The sequence below is a fragment of the Piliocolobus tephrosceles genome, chromosome 20 (assembly GCF_002776525.5).
Source record: "Piliocolobus tephrosceles isolate RC106 chromosome 20, ASM277652v3, whole genome shotgun sequence".
NCBI classification, from domain to species: Eukaryota; Metazoa; Chordata; class Mammalia; order Primates; family Cercopithecidae; genus Piliocolobus; species Piliocolobus tephrosceles.
The window spans coordinates 5,572,977-5,590,014 of record NC_045453.1 but is presented as its reverse complement, the minus strand read 5'-3'; the positions used below and the strand labels follow the sequence as shown (position 1 = coordinate 5,590,014).

The 17,038-nt window shown below is 46.6% G+C and overlaps 1 protein-coding gene across 7 annotated transcripts in view; it reads left to right on the top strand.

The window, feature by feature from the left end:
* Positions 1–10,534, top strand: part of COMMD7 (COMM domain containing 7) — a 38,399-nt gene extending 27,865 nt beyond the window's left edge. For 4 of the 7 annotated variants that reach the window (XM_026455245.1, XM_026455243.1, XM_026455244.1 and 1 more), the window contains exons 4-8: positions 6,265–6,321; positions 6,405–6,442; positions 8,317–8,407; positions 8,718–8,767; positions 9,153–9,674. In XM_026455245.1, the coding sequence (XP_026311030.1) occupies positions 6,265–6,321; positions 6,405–6,442; positions 8,317–8,407; positions 8,718–8,767; positions 9,153–9,404 (488 nt within the window). In that variant the 3' untranslated portion in view covers positions 9,405–9,674. Of the gene's footprint in view, positions 1–6,264; positions 6,322–6,404; positions 6,443–8,316; positions 8,408–8,717; positions 8,768–9,152; positions 9,675–9,766 lie in introns of those variants that run through there. The other 3 variants (XM_026455248.1, XM_026455247.1, XM_026455246.1) reach the window with 1 other exon arrangement.
* The last annotated feature ends 6,504 nt before the right edge of the window (positions 10,535–17,038 follow it).

Here is a 17,038-nt window from a genome sequence, read left to right as displayed (position 1 = left end):
GGCCTCCCAAAGTGCTGGGATTACAGGCTTGAGCCACCGCGCCCGGCCTTATTTTATTTTATTTTTATAAAAAGGAGGTAACTCCCCTTCCCCACTCCCCAGTGAGTTCTTTGTAGCCACACACACAAAAAAGAATAATCAGCAATGAAGTGTAGTCATAAGTGGTATTTAATCAAACGTTGAACTAAATTCCCCAGGACTGCCAGCCCCATGTGCCACCCTACTATTTTTCTCCATGACACTTTCCCCATTCTTTCTTTTTTTTGTTTTGGCAGGAGGGCGGTTTTATTATTATTTCTTTTTTGAGACAGAGTCATACTGTATTGCCCAGGCAAGAGTGCAATGGCATGATCTCGGCTTACTGCAACCTCTGCCTCCTGGGTTCAAGCGATTCTCCTGCCTCAGCCTCCCGAGTAGCTGGGATTACAGGTGCTCACCACCATGCTCGGCTAATTTTTGTATTTTAGTAGAGATGGGGTTTCAACATGTTGGCCAGGCTGGTCTTGAACTCCTAACCTTGAGATCTACCTGCCTTGGCCTCCGAAAGTGCTGGGATTACAGGCGTGAGCCACTGTGCCTAGCCTCCCCCTTCTTATACCCTGTGTGACTTATGTGTTACATTTTTGCTGTGGTCTTTCTCCTGCCAGTAGAATGGAAGCCTCATAAGGGCAGAGATTGTTGTCTGTTCAATTCGTTGATGTTTCCCAGCATCTCTGTGAGCCTTACAAGGTGGCTTCAGCTGGTCAGCCTTCAGGGTCAGTAATGACTAGATGAAAGCAGCTCTCCATCCTCTCCCATATGCTTCCTTCTCCAGGAGTTTTCACCAAGCCTGTGTCCATTCCTTGGGCTCCCATTTGTACACCGAATAAGAACAATGTTTGCTGTTTTTCCACCTGTTTTGGCAAAGCTGAAATCCTCGCCCTCACTTCCATTTGTTTTGTCCTTCATATTGTTTGACAGCTTTGAGGGTTTGGCTAAGGCAACAGTTCTGGTGAAAATTGGTGCCTGTTGCCAAGTGCATTGGCGCACGCCTGTAGTCCCAGCACTTTAGGAGGCCAAGGTGGGTGGATCACCCGAGGTCAGGGGTTTGCAAAGAGGCCGGGCACGGTGGCTCACACCTTAATCCCAGCACTTTGGGAGGCTGAGGTGGGCGGATCGTGAGGTCAGGAGATTGAGACCATCCTGGTCTCTACTAAAATTACAAAAAATTAGCTGGGCATGGTGGCATGCACCGATAGTCCCAACTACTTGGGAGGGTGAGGCAGGAGAATCACTTGAATCTGGGAGGCGTAGGTTGCAGTGAGCCAAGATCGCGCCACTGCACTCCAGTCTGGGGGACAGAGTAAGACTCCATCTCAAAAAAAAAAACAGAAAAGGACCATCTCAAAGTTATCTGTGTTTGAAGAAGGATTTTTTTTTTTTTTTGAGACAGAGTCTTACTCTGCCGCCCAGGCTGGAGTGCAGCAGTGGCACAATCTCGGCTCACTGCAAGCTCTGCCTCCTGGATTCCCGCCATTCTCCTGCCTCAGCCTCCCGAGTAGCTGGGACGACAGGTGCCCACCACCACACCAGGCTAATTTTTTGTATTTTTAGTAGAGTCGGGGTTTCACTGTGCTAGCCAGGATGGTCTCGATCTCCTGACCTCGTGATCCTCTTGCCTTGGCCTCCCAAAGTGCTGGGATTATAGGTGTGAGCCACCGCGCCCAGCCCAGAAGGGTGTTTTTAAATTTCCCCATGTATCATGTTGTGCTGACTGCAATGTTGGAGTTTACACAATTTTCTTTCTTTCTTTTTTTTTTTTTTTTGAGCTCTGGGGTACACATGCAGGGTGTGCAGGTTTGTTACATAGTATGCCATGGTGGTTTGCTGCACCTGTCAACCCATCACCTAGGGTTTCTTTTTTTTTGAGACGGAGGCTCGCTCTGTCACCAGGCTGGAATGCAGTGGTGTGATCTCGGCTCACTGCAACCTCTGCCTCCCGGGTTCAAGTGATTCTCCTGCCTCAGCCTCCCAAGTAGCTGGGACTACAGGTGTGTGCCACCACACTCAGCTAATTTTAGTATTTTTAGTGGAGACGGGGTTTCACCATGTTGACGAGGCTGGTCTCAAACTCCTGACCTCATGTGATCCACTCGCCTCAGCCTCCCAAAGTGCTGCTGGGATTACAGGCATGAGCCACCGCGCCCAGCCAAAGTAACACTTATTTTTATTTGTTTATTTTTAGAGATAGAGTCTTGCTCTGTCACCCAGGCTGGAGTGCAGTGGTGCCATCATGGCTCACTGTGGCCTCAAACTCCTGGGCTCAAGCGATCATCCTATCTTAGCCTCCTGAGCAGCTGGATTACAGGTGTGCAGCACCACACCCAAGTAATTTTTTATTATTTTTTTGTGGAGGCAAGGTTTTGCTATGATGCCCAGGCTAGTCTCAAATTTCTAGCCTCAAGCAGTCCTCTCACCTCAGCTTCCCAAAGTGCTGGGATTATAGGTGCCTTTCCTTTTTTTCTTGACATTATATTATACAGATTGGTCCATCGAGAGCTACTGAGCTACCTCTTTTTTTTTTTTTTTTGAAATGAGGTTTCACCCTGTTACATAGGCTGGAGTGCAGTGATGCAATTATGGTTTACTATAGCCTCAACCTCCTGGGCTCAAGCCATCCTCCCACCTCAGCTTCTTGAGTAGCTGGGACCACAGGTCTGTGCCACTATACCTTGCTAATTTTTTTTATTTTGTAGAATGGGGTCTTCCTGTGTTGCCCAGACTGGTCTTGAACCCCTGGGCTCAAGTATCCTCCCACCTCAGCCTACCAAAGTGCTGGAATGACAGCACTTGGCCTTACATAATTTTTTAAAAGCCTGGATAGCATTCCATTGTAAGGGTTCTTGCATTCAACGTGTTTTTATTGAGTGCCAACCAATAAACTTTGCCAGGCATTGCTCTCGGAGCTTGGGACACAGCAGTAGGCAAAATGAGCCTAGTCTTTGTTCTTATCAAGCTGATGTTCTAGTGGAAAACTTGATAATAAATATATAACATAAAGTTGGGTAATTATGAATGCAATGCAGAATATTCCACAGCATTATAGGAGTATGAGTAAAGGGCAGTGCTATTTAAAATAGAATGAGGCTGGGCTTGGCAGCTCATGCCTATAATCCCAGCATTTAGAGAGGCCAAGGTAGGAGTATTGCTTCAGTGCAGGAGTTCGAGGCTGGCAAGATAGTGAGACTCTATCTCTAGAAAAAATATTAAAAATTAGTCAAGCATAGTAGGGCATGCCTGTAGTCCCAGCTACTTAGGAGCCTGAGGTGGGAGGATCCATAAGCCCAGGAGGCCAAGGCTGTAGTGAGCCGTTATTACACTGCTGCAGTCCAGCCTGGGTAACAGCCTGGGTAAAATCTTATTTTAAATAAGATTTTTTAAAAAAAGAAAAAGTAAAAACAAAAGAAAAAATGTAAAATAGAATGGTCAGGGATCCTTTCTGAGGAGGTAAGAGTCAGGCAGAACCCTGAATGAAGCGAAGGGATGAGCTGTGTGCAGAGAACTGCAAGGGCAAATGGCCGGGGGTAGAAAGCTGCTTGGCATATTCTAAAAATAGCAGAGTAAGCAAGGGAGAGAGCCTAGGGGTTCTAAGAGGAGGCCAGAGCATGCAGGGTATTGTACAACCTTTGGATTTTATTGTGAGTGAAATAGGAGATAGTAGAGGGCTTTGAGCAGAAAAAAAGACATGGTCTGATTTGAGTTTTTGTTTGTTGTTTTTGTTGTTTGTTTGTTTTTGAGACGGAGTCTGTTGCCCAGGCTTGAGTGCAGTGGCGAGATCTCGGCTCACGGCAACTTCTATCTCCCGGGCTCAGATGATTCTCCTGCCTCAGCCTCCCGGCTAATTGTGTAACAGGTGCCCAGCCTGTTTATTTTTTTTTTAATTTTTTTTCTCTTTTTTTTTTTTTTTTTGAGACAGAGTCTCGCTCTGTCGCCAGGCTGTGATGCAGTGGCACCATCTCGGCTCACTGCAACCTCTGCCTTCTGGGTTCAAGCGATTCTCATGCCTCAGCCTCCCAAGTAGCTGGGGATACAGGCGTGTGCCACCATGCCCGGCTAACTTTTGTATTTTTAGTAGAGATGGGGTTTTGCCATGTTGGCCAGGCTGGTCTCGAACTGCTGACCTCAAGTGATCCACCCACCTCGGCCTCCCAAAGTGCTGGGATTACAGGCGTGAGCCACTGTGCCTGGTCTCTCCATGACCTTTCGTCCCTACTATCCACATTGCTAAAGAGCTTCCCTTGTATATCTCAGTGTGCTTTTGGGTGCAGCTTGGTTGGGTGAATTCTTGGCAGTACAATTCTTGACTATCTGGATTTGACAAATTTTCTCCCAAAGATGCTTAATCTTTCCTGGTAAATAAAGTTAAAATAATAGCTGAGCATAGTGGCTCCTGTCTGTAATCCCAGCACTTTGGGAGGCCAAGGTGGGTGGATTGCTTGAGTTCAGGAGTTTGAGACCAGTTTCGGCAACTTGGCAAGACCCTGTCCCTACAAAAATTCAAAAAATTAGCTGGGCGTCGTAATCCCAGCTGTGCAGGAGGCTGAGGTGGGAGGATTGCTTGAGCACCCCGCCGGGCGGGGGGAGGTGAGCTGAGATTGCCCAACTGCACTTCAGCCTGGGCAATAGAGTGAAACCCCATCTCACTGTCTCAAAAAAATAAATAAATAGAATTACAATAATAAAGCCCAGTGTTTTGGATTGTCAAATAAAGCATTGGATTTGAATTCAGTATAAACCAAGAAGCTATATTCATGGTAGTTATGAGTTAATTGGATTGGCTGGGAAGTATCCACCTTCTCAGAGGGCCTTTATGGCTAAGGTTTCCTGGGGTCTTGCCTTTTTTATTCTGTGTGGCTTCCTTGCTCACTCTGATTTTGGAGATAAAAGATTTCCTCCCTTTGTTTATATGGTTGATTTTACCGGTACAACAGCCTTTAGGATTGTTTTTCTGGAGTGAGGTGGGGGTGGGGACTTGGGTTTAGGATATAGGTTCAGGGCCTTCCCTTGATGGTGGTGGGCATCTTCCTATTCTTTAATTAGTCATTTTCTGGTGAACTAAAAAGTGGAAAATTTGAGAGTGGTTGCCAAATTCTGACTGGAGATGTAGCCTGCAGGTTAAACATTGAGAAGCCCAGATTGCTGGCTTTGTTTTCAGGAATTGGAGCCTAGCAAAACAAGGTGGCCATCACAGGGGAGTGTTCCTAGGGCTTCTGAGAAGTTTTGACAGCCCCTCTGGAAGTGACTTGTGAATTGTAGAGGTTAGTCTGTTTAGTCCATCTTGGCGTACTGCGTGAAAGCTAATTTCCTAGGATAACGCCATCCGATAGAACTTTCTCTGCAGATGTAAATGGTCTGTAATCTTCAGTGTTCAATACAATGGTCCCTGGCCTTGTGTGATCATTTGACACAGGAAATAGCTAGTGAGACTGAGGAATGGAATTTAAAATTTTATTTAATTAAAATTTGCATAACCACATGCAATAGTGGCTACATAATGCATTGTGGGGCTCTAGGTGGTTGCCCCCTGTGCCCAACCTGACATTACGCTCCCCTGCCTTTTGCTCCAGGAATTCGTAGCCTTACTCATTGCTCAGACCAGTTGCTCCATCCCCAAGACCGTGAAGTCTTTTCTGTTGTCTCTGACTTCTCTCACACTTGCTGGAGGGATAAATAATTGTGTTGTACAATAAAAACAAAAAAAATGCGCCGGGCATGGTGGCTCTCGCCCCTTTAATCCTAGCATTTTGGGAGGCCGAGGTGGGCAGATCACTTGAGGTTAGTAGTTTGAGACCAGCCTGGTCAATATGGTAAAACCCAGTCTCTACTAAAAATACAAAAATTGGTTGGGTGTGGTGGTGCACACCTGTAGTCCCAGCTGTTCAGGAGGCTGAGGCATGAAAATCACTTGAACCCAGGAGGTACAGGTTGCAATGAGCCAAGATTGCACCACTGCACTCCAGCCTGGGCGACAGAGCGAGACTTCATTTCAAAAAAATAAATATATTTTTAAAATAAAATAAATACATTTAAAAATGTACTGTCTTTCTTGTTTTCTGGTCATTTCGGATGCTCTTTCCCTGTGGCTGGATTGAGATCTTCTTGGAGCTGGCCAGTCTTTGAGTGTTCCTTTTGTCCTTTAGGTCACATACGTTGTGCCCATTAAGTACGTGTTGCTGACTAATTCACTGGTCTGCCTTTCTAACTGATTTCTCCCCTGCCTCCCAGGTGCTTTGAAGAAGAGCCTCACAGCCAAGCAGGTCCAGGCGGATTTTATAACTCTGGGTAGGTCATTGGCCAAGATTGCTCAGGGTGACTGGCTTCTGAGGCTTTTTATTATGTTAATATCTCCTTCTGTTCTCTTGTAGGTCTTAGTGAGGAGAAAGCCACTTACTTTTCTGAAAAGGTATAATTCCTCTTAATCAAGGTTAATTAAGATCCCTTGCTTTTTTTTTTTTAAGATAGTCGCAGGCCGGGCGCAGTGGCTCAAGCCTGTAATCCCAGCACTTTGGGAGGCCGAGACGGGCAGATCATGAGGTCAGGAGATCCAGACCATCCTGGCTAACCCGGTGAAACCCCCTCTCTACTAAAAAATACAAAAAACTAGCCGGGCGAGGTGGCGGGCGCCTGTAGTCCCAGCTACTCGGGAGGCTGAGGCAGGAGAATGGCGTAAACCCGGGAGGCGGAGCTTGCAGTGAGCTGAGATCCGGCCACTGCACTCCAGCCTGGGCGACAGAGCGAGACTCTGTCTCAAAAAAAAAAAACCAAAAAACAAAAGATAGTCGCTTTCTGTCCAGGCTGGAGTGCAGTGGCGTGATCTCAGCTCACCACAACCTCTGCCTCTCGAGTTCAAGTGATTCTCCTGCCTCAGCCTCCTGAGTAGCTGGGACTACAGGCACATGCCACCATGCCCAGCTAATTTTTTGTATTTTTAGTAGTGATGAGGTTTCACTGTGTTAGTCAGGATGGTCTCGAACTCTTGACCTCGTGATCCACTCGCCTCTGCCTCCCAAAGTGCTGGGATTACAGGTGTGAGCCACCATGCTTGGCCTCTTTTCTTTTCTTCTTTTCGAGATGGAGTTTCGCTCTTGTTGTCCAGGCTGGAGTGCAATGGCACAATCTCGGCTCACTGCAACCTCTGCCTCCTGGGTTCAAGCAGTTCTCCTGCCCCAGCCTCCCAAGTAGCTGGGATTACAGGCATGTGCCACCATGCCTGGCTAATTTTGTTTTTTTTGTTTGTTTGTTTTTTTAGAGACAGAGTCTCGCTCTGTCGCCCAGGCTGGAGTACAGTGGCGCGATCTGGGCTCACTGCAAGCTCTGCCTCCGGGGTTCAGGCCATTCTCCTGCCTCAGCCTCCCAAGTAGCTGGGACTACAGGCACCTGCCACCATGCCTGGCTAATTTTTTGTATTTTTAGTGGAGACGGGGTTTCACTGTGTTAGCCAGGATGGTCTCTATCTCCTGACATTGTGATCCACCTGCCTGAGCCTCCCAAAGTGCTGGGATTATAGGCATGAGCCACCACACCCGGCCAAATTGTGTATTTTTAGTAGAGACGGGGTTTCACCATGTTGGCCAGGCTGGCCTTGAACTGCCAACCTCAGGTGATCCACACTCCTCGGCCTCCCAAAGTGCTGGGATTACAGGCGTGAACCACCACGCCTGGCCCCTTGCTTTTATATCACAAAGAGAGAAAACAACGGAAAACGCCAAGTAAGCCAAAACCATCCATCAGTATTATCATCTTCCCAGCCTGAAGTTTTCATTTGGCTTCAAGCGAGTGTAATACGCACAGCGTTAACCAGCGCTATTCAGTGCATCTCTAATCATTTTTCCTGATTTGACCTAGTCAAAAATCTGCCCATTTTCACGGATCAGGAGAAGACTTACTTGTAAAAATATACCTCCTACTTTCTCCAGTTCACTGCTCTCAGATGTCACTGTGACAAAAAGAAAAATAACAAGTGACTGATTGAGAACTTACCCTGAAGACCCCAATTTTGCAATTGTCTAGTAGAAGCCATGTGGGGGCCAGTGTGATGGCAGCACAGTTTTTATTCCAAGATGGATTAAATCTTGGAATGAAAAATACAACATTGATGTTGTGGTCTGCCACTCTGTACCCTCCTCCATCCCTAGGTATGTGCATCTAGGTTGAGCCCTTGGTTCTGCACCCTCCCCACTATCTGTGTCAATGCTAAATATTGCAATGTTTGGGGCAGGATGGAGAGGGGGAGATTTTTCCTATTGTAATTGACTTTGGCTTTTGCTTTTGTTCCAGTGGAAGCAGAATGCTCCCACCCTTGCTCGATGGGCCATTGGTCAGACTCTGATGATTAACCAGCTCATAGATATGGAGTGGAAATTTGGAGGTAACTAGTTACAACCAGTCCTGGGTTATTTGGGTGGTATAGGGTCGGGGTGCAGAGGCTGTGACACAGCCACTGTGGAGAAGGCACTGTTGGGGCAGCACCTGCTGTTTTGTATTCTGCCCACATTCAGTAGCTGTTTCCATTCATGGCTCTGGATAAGTTGACTTTCCAGAAGCACACCTTGCTGCCCTCATACTTGCCCCCACATGGCTTCTGCTGGACAACTGCAAAACTAGGGTCTTCAGGGTCAGTCCTCAATCAGTCACTTGTTATTTTTCTCTCTCTCTCTTTTTTTTTTTTTTGGTCACAGTGACATCTGGGAGCAGCGAATTGGAGAAAGTGGGAAGTATATTTTTACAAGTAAGTCTTCTCCTGATCCTTGAAAATGGGTAGATTTTTGACTTGGTTAAAAATTATCAAATCTACATTGGGTTAAATATCCATCCATTTAAATATCTATTTAAATGGATGTTTTACTGAAGTACCTTATATATCTATCTCAGAGCAGTGTGGCCAGCTAGAGATGTGGTCACTAACATGCCTACTTTCAGATGAATAGATCCTAGTATTATTCATTGACATGTGATTGTTCCTGTAATCATGGGAATTGTCAGAATTTTCAGTGGTGGATGATCCATACTGCTCCTGTAGGACTCTCAGGTTGGAAGCTTAATTAAGTCAAAGGGTTTTAATTTTTTTGCCCAGTTGTCATTTTAATTTAAATTATTTCTTTTTCTTTCATCAGCTGAAGTTGGTGGTTAAGAAAGGAAATCAAACCGAAAATGTGTATATAGGTGAGTCTGAATTCCCTCTTGAACCTCTTCACCTTTTCCGTGTTCTCTGCAGTCAGGGGCTGGTGACACTCACCACAAATCATGTCTTCTATAAAAACAGTCATTGCCAGCTGTGGAGTAGCTGTTCCACTGCCTTTCCTCTCCTGAAAGATGGCACAAGGAGTGTTAGAAAGCCATTGGCAGGTTGGAGCCCCCATAGTTGAAGAGCCGTATTGAAAAAGGGAAAGGGAGGGAACGGAATGTCCGGGATTGAAGAAGAAGGTTGACGAGCAAGAAGCTCTTGCAGTAGAAATCCCATTGAACATCCCGAATGATACCCTTTCATCTCTTTGTGCTGTGGAGCTGTGCCATTTGAACACTCATTCCCCTTTTTTTTTCCTATGGAGCAGAGAACCTTCTGCATTCAAGTCTCTCAGTTCTTTATTATGATCAATTACCCATCAAGAGCTGCTTAGATGTACTAAGCCAAAAAAGAAAAAAAAAATTCTCTGCATGGAAATTAATTTTCTTGGATGATTCTGTGGAGTTGGAAACATTTATCTGAAGCTGAATTTTCTCTCCCCAGAATTAACCTTGCCTCAGTTCTACAGCTTCCTGCACGAGATGGAGCGAGTCAGAACCAGCATGGAGTGTTTCTGCTGATTTCTGTCCCTACATCTCCCCTGGCCCCGTTCCCTGCCCTCCTCCCTTCCCTGGGTGACTGCTCTGAGAGGCACTTCACTCACAGGCCTGTGGGATGCTCCATGGGGCCCTGCTGGCTTCTTGGGAGCCCAGGTGCAAAGGGTTTCTGAAAAACAACAGGATTAAGTACTTAAAGAGCCCAACACAATTACCCCGTAAACTCTGTGTTAGGGCAACCACCACCACCTATCTGTCTTCCAGGACACATTTTAGATACTGTGACAGGCAGGCCACTGCATCTCAGATTCAGGGGAGAAAATAAATTGTCACCTCCCCTTCAAAGTTCCAGAGTAAACAAATGGTGCCATCATTCAAGATAACATGCTAATCACCCTCCTCCCAAAAAGCAAGAGCTTGTTTATGGCTGAGGAATCGACGGATTGTCTGAATGACACGTGTACAGAGCCCCCGCGGATTTCTGCACACTCTGGGTCTGTGCTGGTGGAACGTTGCCAATCAGTTTTTAATGAGGCACCTGTGTATAAATACATGCTTGGTCTTCTCTGCAGAGAACTGAGGCTAAACTCTGTCCCCACTTCTGGTTTTGCCCTGTCATATTGTAACCAGGCGGGCCTTTTGAGGCCATTTTAGTTTGAGTTCAAACCAACCACCTCTGTTGGTTAGATGATGAATAAAAAGGTTCTGAAGAAAAGGTCTGGATCCAGTTGTCTTTCTGCTGCATGGATTAAAGTGTGGTGTACCTTGCAGAGAGCTAGTGCTTGCTCTGTCTTTAAAAATTATCTTCCTGGCCGGGCGCGGTGGCTCAAGCCTGTAATCCCAGCACTTTGGGAGGCCGAGACGGGTGGATCACGAGATCAGGAGATTGAGACCATCCTGGTCTACATGGTGAAACCGCGTCTCTACTAAAAATACAAAGAACTAGCCGGGCGTGATGGCGGCGCCTGTGGTCCCAGCTACTCGGGAGGCTGAGGCAGGAGAATGGCGTGAACCTGGGAGGCGGAGCTTGTAGTGAGCTGATAGCCGGCCACTGCACTCCAGCCTGAGCGGCAGAGCGAGACTCCGTCTCTCAAAAAAAATAAATAAAATAAAATAAAATAAAATAAAAAATAAATAAATAAAAATTATCTTCCTGGCCGGGCGCGGTGGCTCAAGCCTGTAATCCCAGCACTTTGGGAGGCTGAGACGGGCGGATCACAAGGTCAGGAGATGGAGACCATCCTGGCTAACATGGTGAAACCCCGTCTCTACTAAAAACTACAAAAAACTAGCCAGGCAAGGTGGCGGGCGCCTGTAGTCCCAGCTACTCAGGAGGCTGAGGCAGGAGAATGGCGGGAACCCGGGAGGCGGAGCTTGCAGTGAGCTGAGATCCGGCCACTGCACTCCAGCCTGGGTGATAGAGCGAGACTCCATCTCCACTAAATAAATAAATAAATAAATAAATAAATAAATAAATAAATAAATAAATAAATAAATAAATAAATATTATCTTCCTGATTTTGTGAAGATCCTGGGTCTCCAGTGAAAATGGGTCTGTTCCAGCGCTGGAATTCGTAAGAGCAATTCCAGGGAAAACTCAAGTTAAAAGCCCCAGGAAAAAGCATAACATGTGAAATTGAAATGCTTTGTGTACAGATGGCTTTAGCCCCCACCCTAGCATGTGACTTTTCCTGCTCCTCCTCTCCGATACCTCTCCTCCTCAGAAATTTTTGTTTGTTTGTTTGTTTGTTTGAGACAGGCTCGCTCTGTCGCCCAGGCTGGAGTGCAGTTGTGTGATCTCTGCTCACTGCAAGCTCTGCCTCGCAGGTCCACACCATTCTCCTGCCTCAGCCTCCCGAGTAGCTGGGACTACAGGCGCCCGCCACCACACCCAGTTAATTTTTTGTATTTTTAGTAGAGAGAGAGTTTCACCATGTTAGCCAGGGTGATCTGCCCACCTCAGCCTCCCAAAGTGCTAGGATTACAGGCATGAGCCACCACGCCCGGCAAATACCTCCTCAGATATTTTATAAAGTTTTGAATAGATAAAACATGCCCATGATTCATAATGTATAGTGTAAGGTAATAAACCGTCCCCACCACTGTTTCCCAGTTAGCCAGTTCTCCCCAGAAGCAGCCACTGTTATTAGTTTATTCTGTGTTCTGGAGACATTAACTGCATTTGCAAACAGATATGCATATAGTTTCACTTTTCTTCCCACACAAATGGTAGCATTATGTACACACCGTCCTGCACCTTTCTTTTTTCTATTCAACTTGGAAATCGTTCCATATCAGAACACAGAGAATTGCGTCATTCTTGGTAACAAATGTACTGTTTTATTTCAAACAGATGATTTATTTAATCAGTTTCCTGATGATGGGTGTCTAGGTTGTTTCCATTCTTTTTCTCTTACAAATAATGTCACAACAGAATATCCTTGTATATATGTTGTTTTGCACATATGGAGGTGTATTTATAAGGTAATTACATGGGCATGGAACTGCTGGGTCATAGAATATGTACATTTATCAAAGAGTATAAAAAAAGAGTAAAACAAGGCAGGCGTGGTAGCTTACACCTGTAATCCCAGCACTTTGGGAGGCCAAGGTGGGTGGATCACCTGAGGTCGGCAGTTCGAGACCAGCCCGACCAACATAGAGAAACCCTGTCTCTACTAAAAATACAAAACTAGGCCGGGCGCGGTGGCTCAAGCCTGTAATCCCAGCACTTTGGGAGGCCGAGATGGGCAGATCACGAGGTCAGGAGATCGAGACCATCCTGGCTAACACGGTGAAACCCCGTCTCTACTAAAAAAATACAAAAAAACTAGCCGGGTGATGTGGTGGGCGCCTGTAGTCCCAGTTACTCGGGAGGCTGAGGCAGGAGAATGGCGTAAACCCAGGAGGCGGAGCTTGCAGTGAGCCGAGATCGCGCCACTGTACTCCAGCCTGGGTGACAGAGTGAGACTCCGACTCAAAAAAAAAAAAAAAAAAATACAAAACTAGCCGGGCAAGGTGGTGTATGCCTGTAATCCCAGCTACTCGGGAGGCTGAGGCAGGGGAATCACTTAAACCTGGAACGCAGAGGTTGCAGTGAGCCTCGATCGTGCCACTGTACTCCAGCCTGGACAACAAGAGTGAAACTCTTATTGCAAGAAAAAAAAAAAAAGTCTAAAACAAAAGGTCTCTTCTCTCTTGTCTCCCATTTACTTAATTCCCCCACTGGTCTGTTCCAATAGGTAACCTCTGTTGTTAGTTTCTTAGGTACCCTTCCAGAGGTTCCCCCACAACCACAACATAGAAAGAATAGGGCCAGTTGCGTGGCTCACGCCTGTAATCCCAGCATTTGTGGAGGCCGAGGCAGGAGGATTGCTTGAGGCCAGGAGTTTGAAACCAGCCTGGGCAACATGGGGAGACCCTGTCTCTACAAAAATATTTAAGTTTGCTGAATGTGGCCAGGCACAGTGGCTCCCGCCTGTAATCCCAGCACTTTGGGAGGCCAAGGCAGGTGGATCACGAGATCAGGAGTTCAAGACCAGCCTAGCCAACATGGTGAAACTGCACCTCTACTAAAGATACAAAAATTAGCCAGTCGTGGTGGCAGGCGCCTGTAATCCCACCTACTCAGGAGTCTGAGGCAGGAGAATTGCTTGAATCTGGGAGGCAGAAGTTGCAGGGAGCTGAGATAGTACCACTGCACTCCAGCCTGGGCAACAGAGCAAAACTCTGTATTGGGGGGAAAAAAAATTGCTGAACTTGGTGGCATATGTCTGCTGTCCCAGCCACTTGAGAGGCTGGGGCAGGAGGATTAGTTGGACCTAGGAGTTAGAGGCTGCAGTGAGCTGTGATCAGTCACACCACTGCACTCCAGCCTGGTTGACAGAGAGAGACTCTGTGTCAAAAATTAAAAAATAAACAATGGGAGGCTGGGTGCGGTGGCTCACACCTGTAATCCCTGCACTTTGGGAGGCGGAGGAGGGCGGATCACGAGGTCAGGAGATTGAGATCATCCTGGCTAACACAGTGAAACCCAGTCTCTACTAAAACTACTAAAATTACAAAAAATTAGCCAGGCTTGGCCGGGTGCGGTGGCTCAAGCCTGTAATCCCAGCACTTTGGGAGGCCAAGACGGGCGGATCACAAGGTCAGGAGATCGAGACCATCCTGGCTAACACGGTGAAACCCCGTCTCTACTAAAAAATACAAAAAACTAGCCGGGTAAGGTGGTGGGCGCCTGTAGTCCCAGCTACTCGGGAGGCTGAGGCAGGAGAATGGTGTGAACCTGGGAGGCAGAGCTTGCAGTGAGCCGAGATCCGGCCACTACACTCCAGCCTGGGCGACAGAGCGAGACTCCGTCTCAAAAAAAAAAAAAAAAAAAAATTAGCCAGACATGCTGGTAGGTGCCTGTAGTTGCAGCTACTCGGGAAGCTGAGGTAGGAGAATCGCTTGAATAGGGAGGCGGAGGTTGCAGTGAGCCAAGATCGTGCCACTGCACTCCAGCCTGGGTGACAGAGTGAGACTCCGTCTCAAAAAAATAAATAAATAAATAAAATAATATAAACGGGGCCGGGCGCAGTGGCTCACGCCTGTAATCCCAGCACTTTGGGAGGCAGAGACGGGCAGATCACGAGGTCAGGAGATCAAGACCATCCTGGCTAACACGGTGAAACCCCGTCTCTACTAAAAATACAGAAAATTAGCCAGGTGCGGTGGCAGGCGCCTGTAGTCCCAGCTACACGGGAGGCTGAGGCAGGAGAATGGTTTGAACCTGGGAGGCGGAGCTTGCAGTGAGCCGAGATCTCGCCACTGCACTCCAGCCTGGGCGACAGAGCAAGACTCCGTCTCAAAAAAAATAAATAAACAATGGGAATTTTTATTTTTACAGCTTTTTTTGTTTACACAGATAATTGCACACTCTACATACTTTTGTTAATACATCTTGGAGATCTTTCCATATCGTTACAAAGAGAGTCTGCATCCTTCCCTGTGGGTGTAGCATATTCTGTTTTGTGGATGGATCATAACCAGCATGAGCATTTTTTTTTTGTTTTTGTTTTTGTTTTGTTTTGTTTTTGAGGTGGAGTCTCGCTCTGTCACCCAGGCTGGAGTGAAGTGGCACAACCTTGGCTCACTGCAGCCTCTGCCTTTTGGGTTCAGGCGATTCTCCTGCTTCAGCCTTCGGAGTAACTGGGATTACAGGCGCATGCCACGACACCCGGCTAATTTTTTTGTATTTTTAGTAGAGACGGGGTTTCGCAGTGTTGGCCAGGGTGGTCTCCAACTCCTAATCTCAGGTGATCCACCTGCCTCAGCCTCCCAAAGTGCTGGGATTACAGGCGTGAGCCACTGCGCCTGGTCCAGTATGAGCAGTTTTGATAAATGGTGTCAGTGTTAATCACAGTTCTCAGAGAACAGAATCAACAGGATGTGTGTGCACATATCTATGTGTATATGTGTATGTATGTGGGAAGAGAGATTTTTATTTTAAAAGATTGGCTCACATGATTACAGTGACATGGTCAGTCTTCAGAGTAGACCAGCAGGCAAGAGATGCAGGAAGAGTTGCAGTTCAAAGGGTATCTGCTAGCCAGGCACTGTGGCACACACCTGTACTCCCAACTTCTTGGAAGGCCAAGGCCGGAGGATCACTTGAGCCCAGGAGTTCAAGACCAGCCTGAGCAATGGCGTGAGACCTTGTCTCTAAAAATAAAATAGGAAAATAAAGACTGTCTGCTGTCAGAATTCCTCACTAGGGAGAAAGGGATAGGATGCCAGCCTTTTTTTTTTTTAGGCTTTAACTGATTCGATGAAGCCCACCCACACTACGGAGAGGAATTTGCAATACAATAGGTCCCCCCCATATCCATGTTTTCATTTTCCCTGGTTTCATTTACTCACAGTCTGAAAATATTAAGTGGAAAATTCCAGAAATAATTTATAAGCTTTAAATTGCATACCATCCTGAGTAGCATGATGAAATCTCATGCTGGCCCACTCTATCCTGGACATGAATTCATGTTCTGGGATGAGAATCGATCCTTTCTCCAGGGTACCCACGCTATATACGCTGTTAGTCACTTAGTAGCAGGCACTGTTGTCAGATTGAGAAAAACATATGTATAGGGCTTGGGTTTAGGAAGCCCTATACATATGTGGGTTTAGGAATCTGCTAGGAGTCTTGGAACATATCCCACATGGATAAGGGGGGGCCGCTGCTGCACTTAAAAGTCCACTGATTTAAACGTTAGTGTCGGCCGGGCACAGTGGCTCACGTCTGTAATCCCAGCCCTTTGGGAAGCTGAGACAGTTAGATCACGAGGTCAGGAGTTCAAGACAAGCCTGGCCAAGATGGTGAAACCCCGTCTCTACTAAAAATGCAAAAATTAGCCGGGCACAGTGGCAGGTGCCTATAGTCCCAGCTACTTGGGAGACTGAGGCAAGAGAATCTAATTGTTTGAACCCAGGAGGCGGAGGTTGCAGTGAGCTTGAGATTGTGCCACTGCCCTCCAGCCTGGGTGACAGAGTGAGACTCTATCTTAAAAAAAAAAAAGTGTCATCCATAAACACCTTAACAAAAACATCTAGAATAGTGTTTGACCAACTCTCTAAGCACTGTGGTCCAGCCAAGTTGACACAAAAGTAATCCTCACAGTGCCAAATTGACCTGTACATTATTTCAATTTATGCTTCCACCAGCAAGTTTACTGTCCAGAAGTTCCAAAGAAGAACAGATGAGTGCCTTCGAACAGTGTCCAGATGTGATCATTAATTTTCAGAGAGCCTCATGTGCTTGAGACCATGATAATCTAATGTATTAATAAAAAGAATTCACCAAAAAAGAAGTAAAAATAAAAAATTAGAAAAAAAAATTCACAGAAAGAACAGCAAGGTACCTAAAATACAATCTATTTATTTATTATTATTATTTTTTGAGATGGAGTCTTGCTGTGTCGCCCAGACTGGAGTGCAGTGGTGTGATCTTGGCTCACTGCAACCTCTGCCTCCTGGGTTCAAGCAATTTTCCTTCCTCAGCCTCCTGAGTAGCTGGGACTACAGGCGCATGCCACCATGCCCGGCTAGATTTGTATTTTTAGTAGAAACAGGGTTTCTCTGTGTTGGCCAGGCTGGTCTTCAACTCCTGACCTCAGGTGATCCGCCTGCCTCGGCCTCCCAAAGTGCTGGGATTACAGGCGTGAGCCACTATGCCCAGCCAATA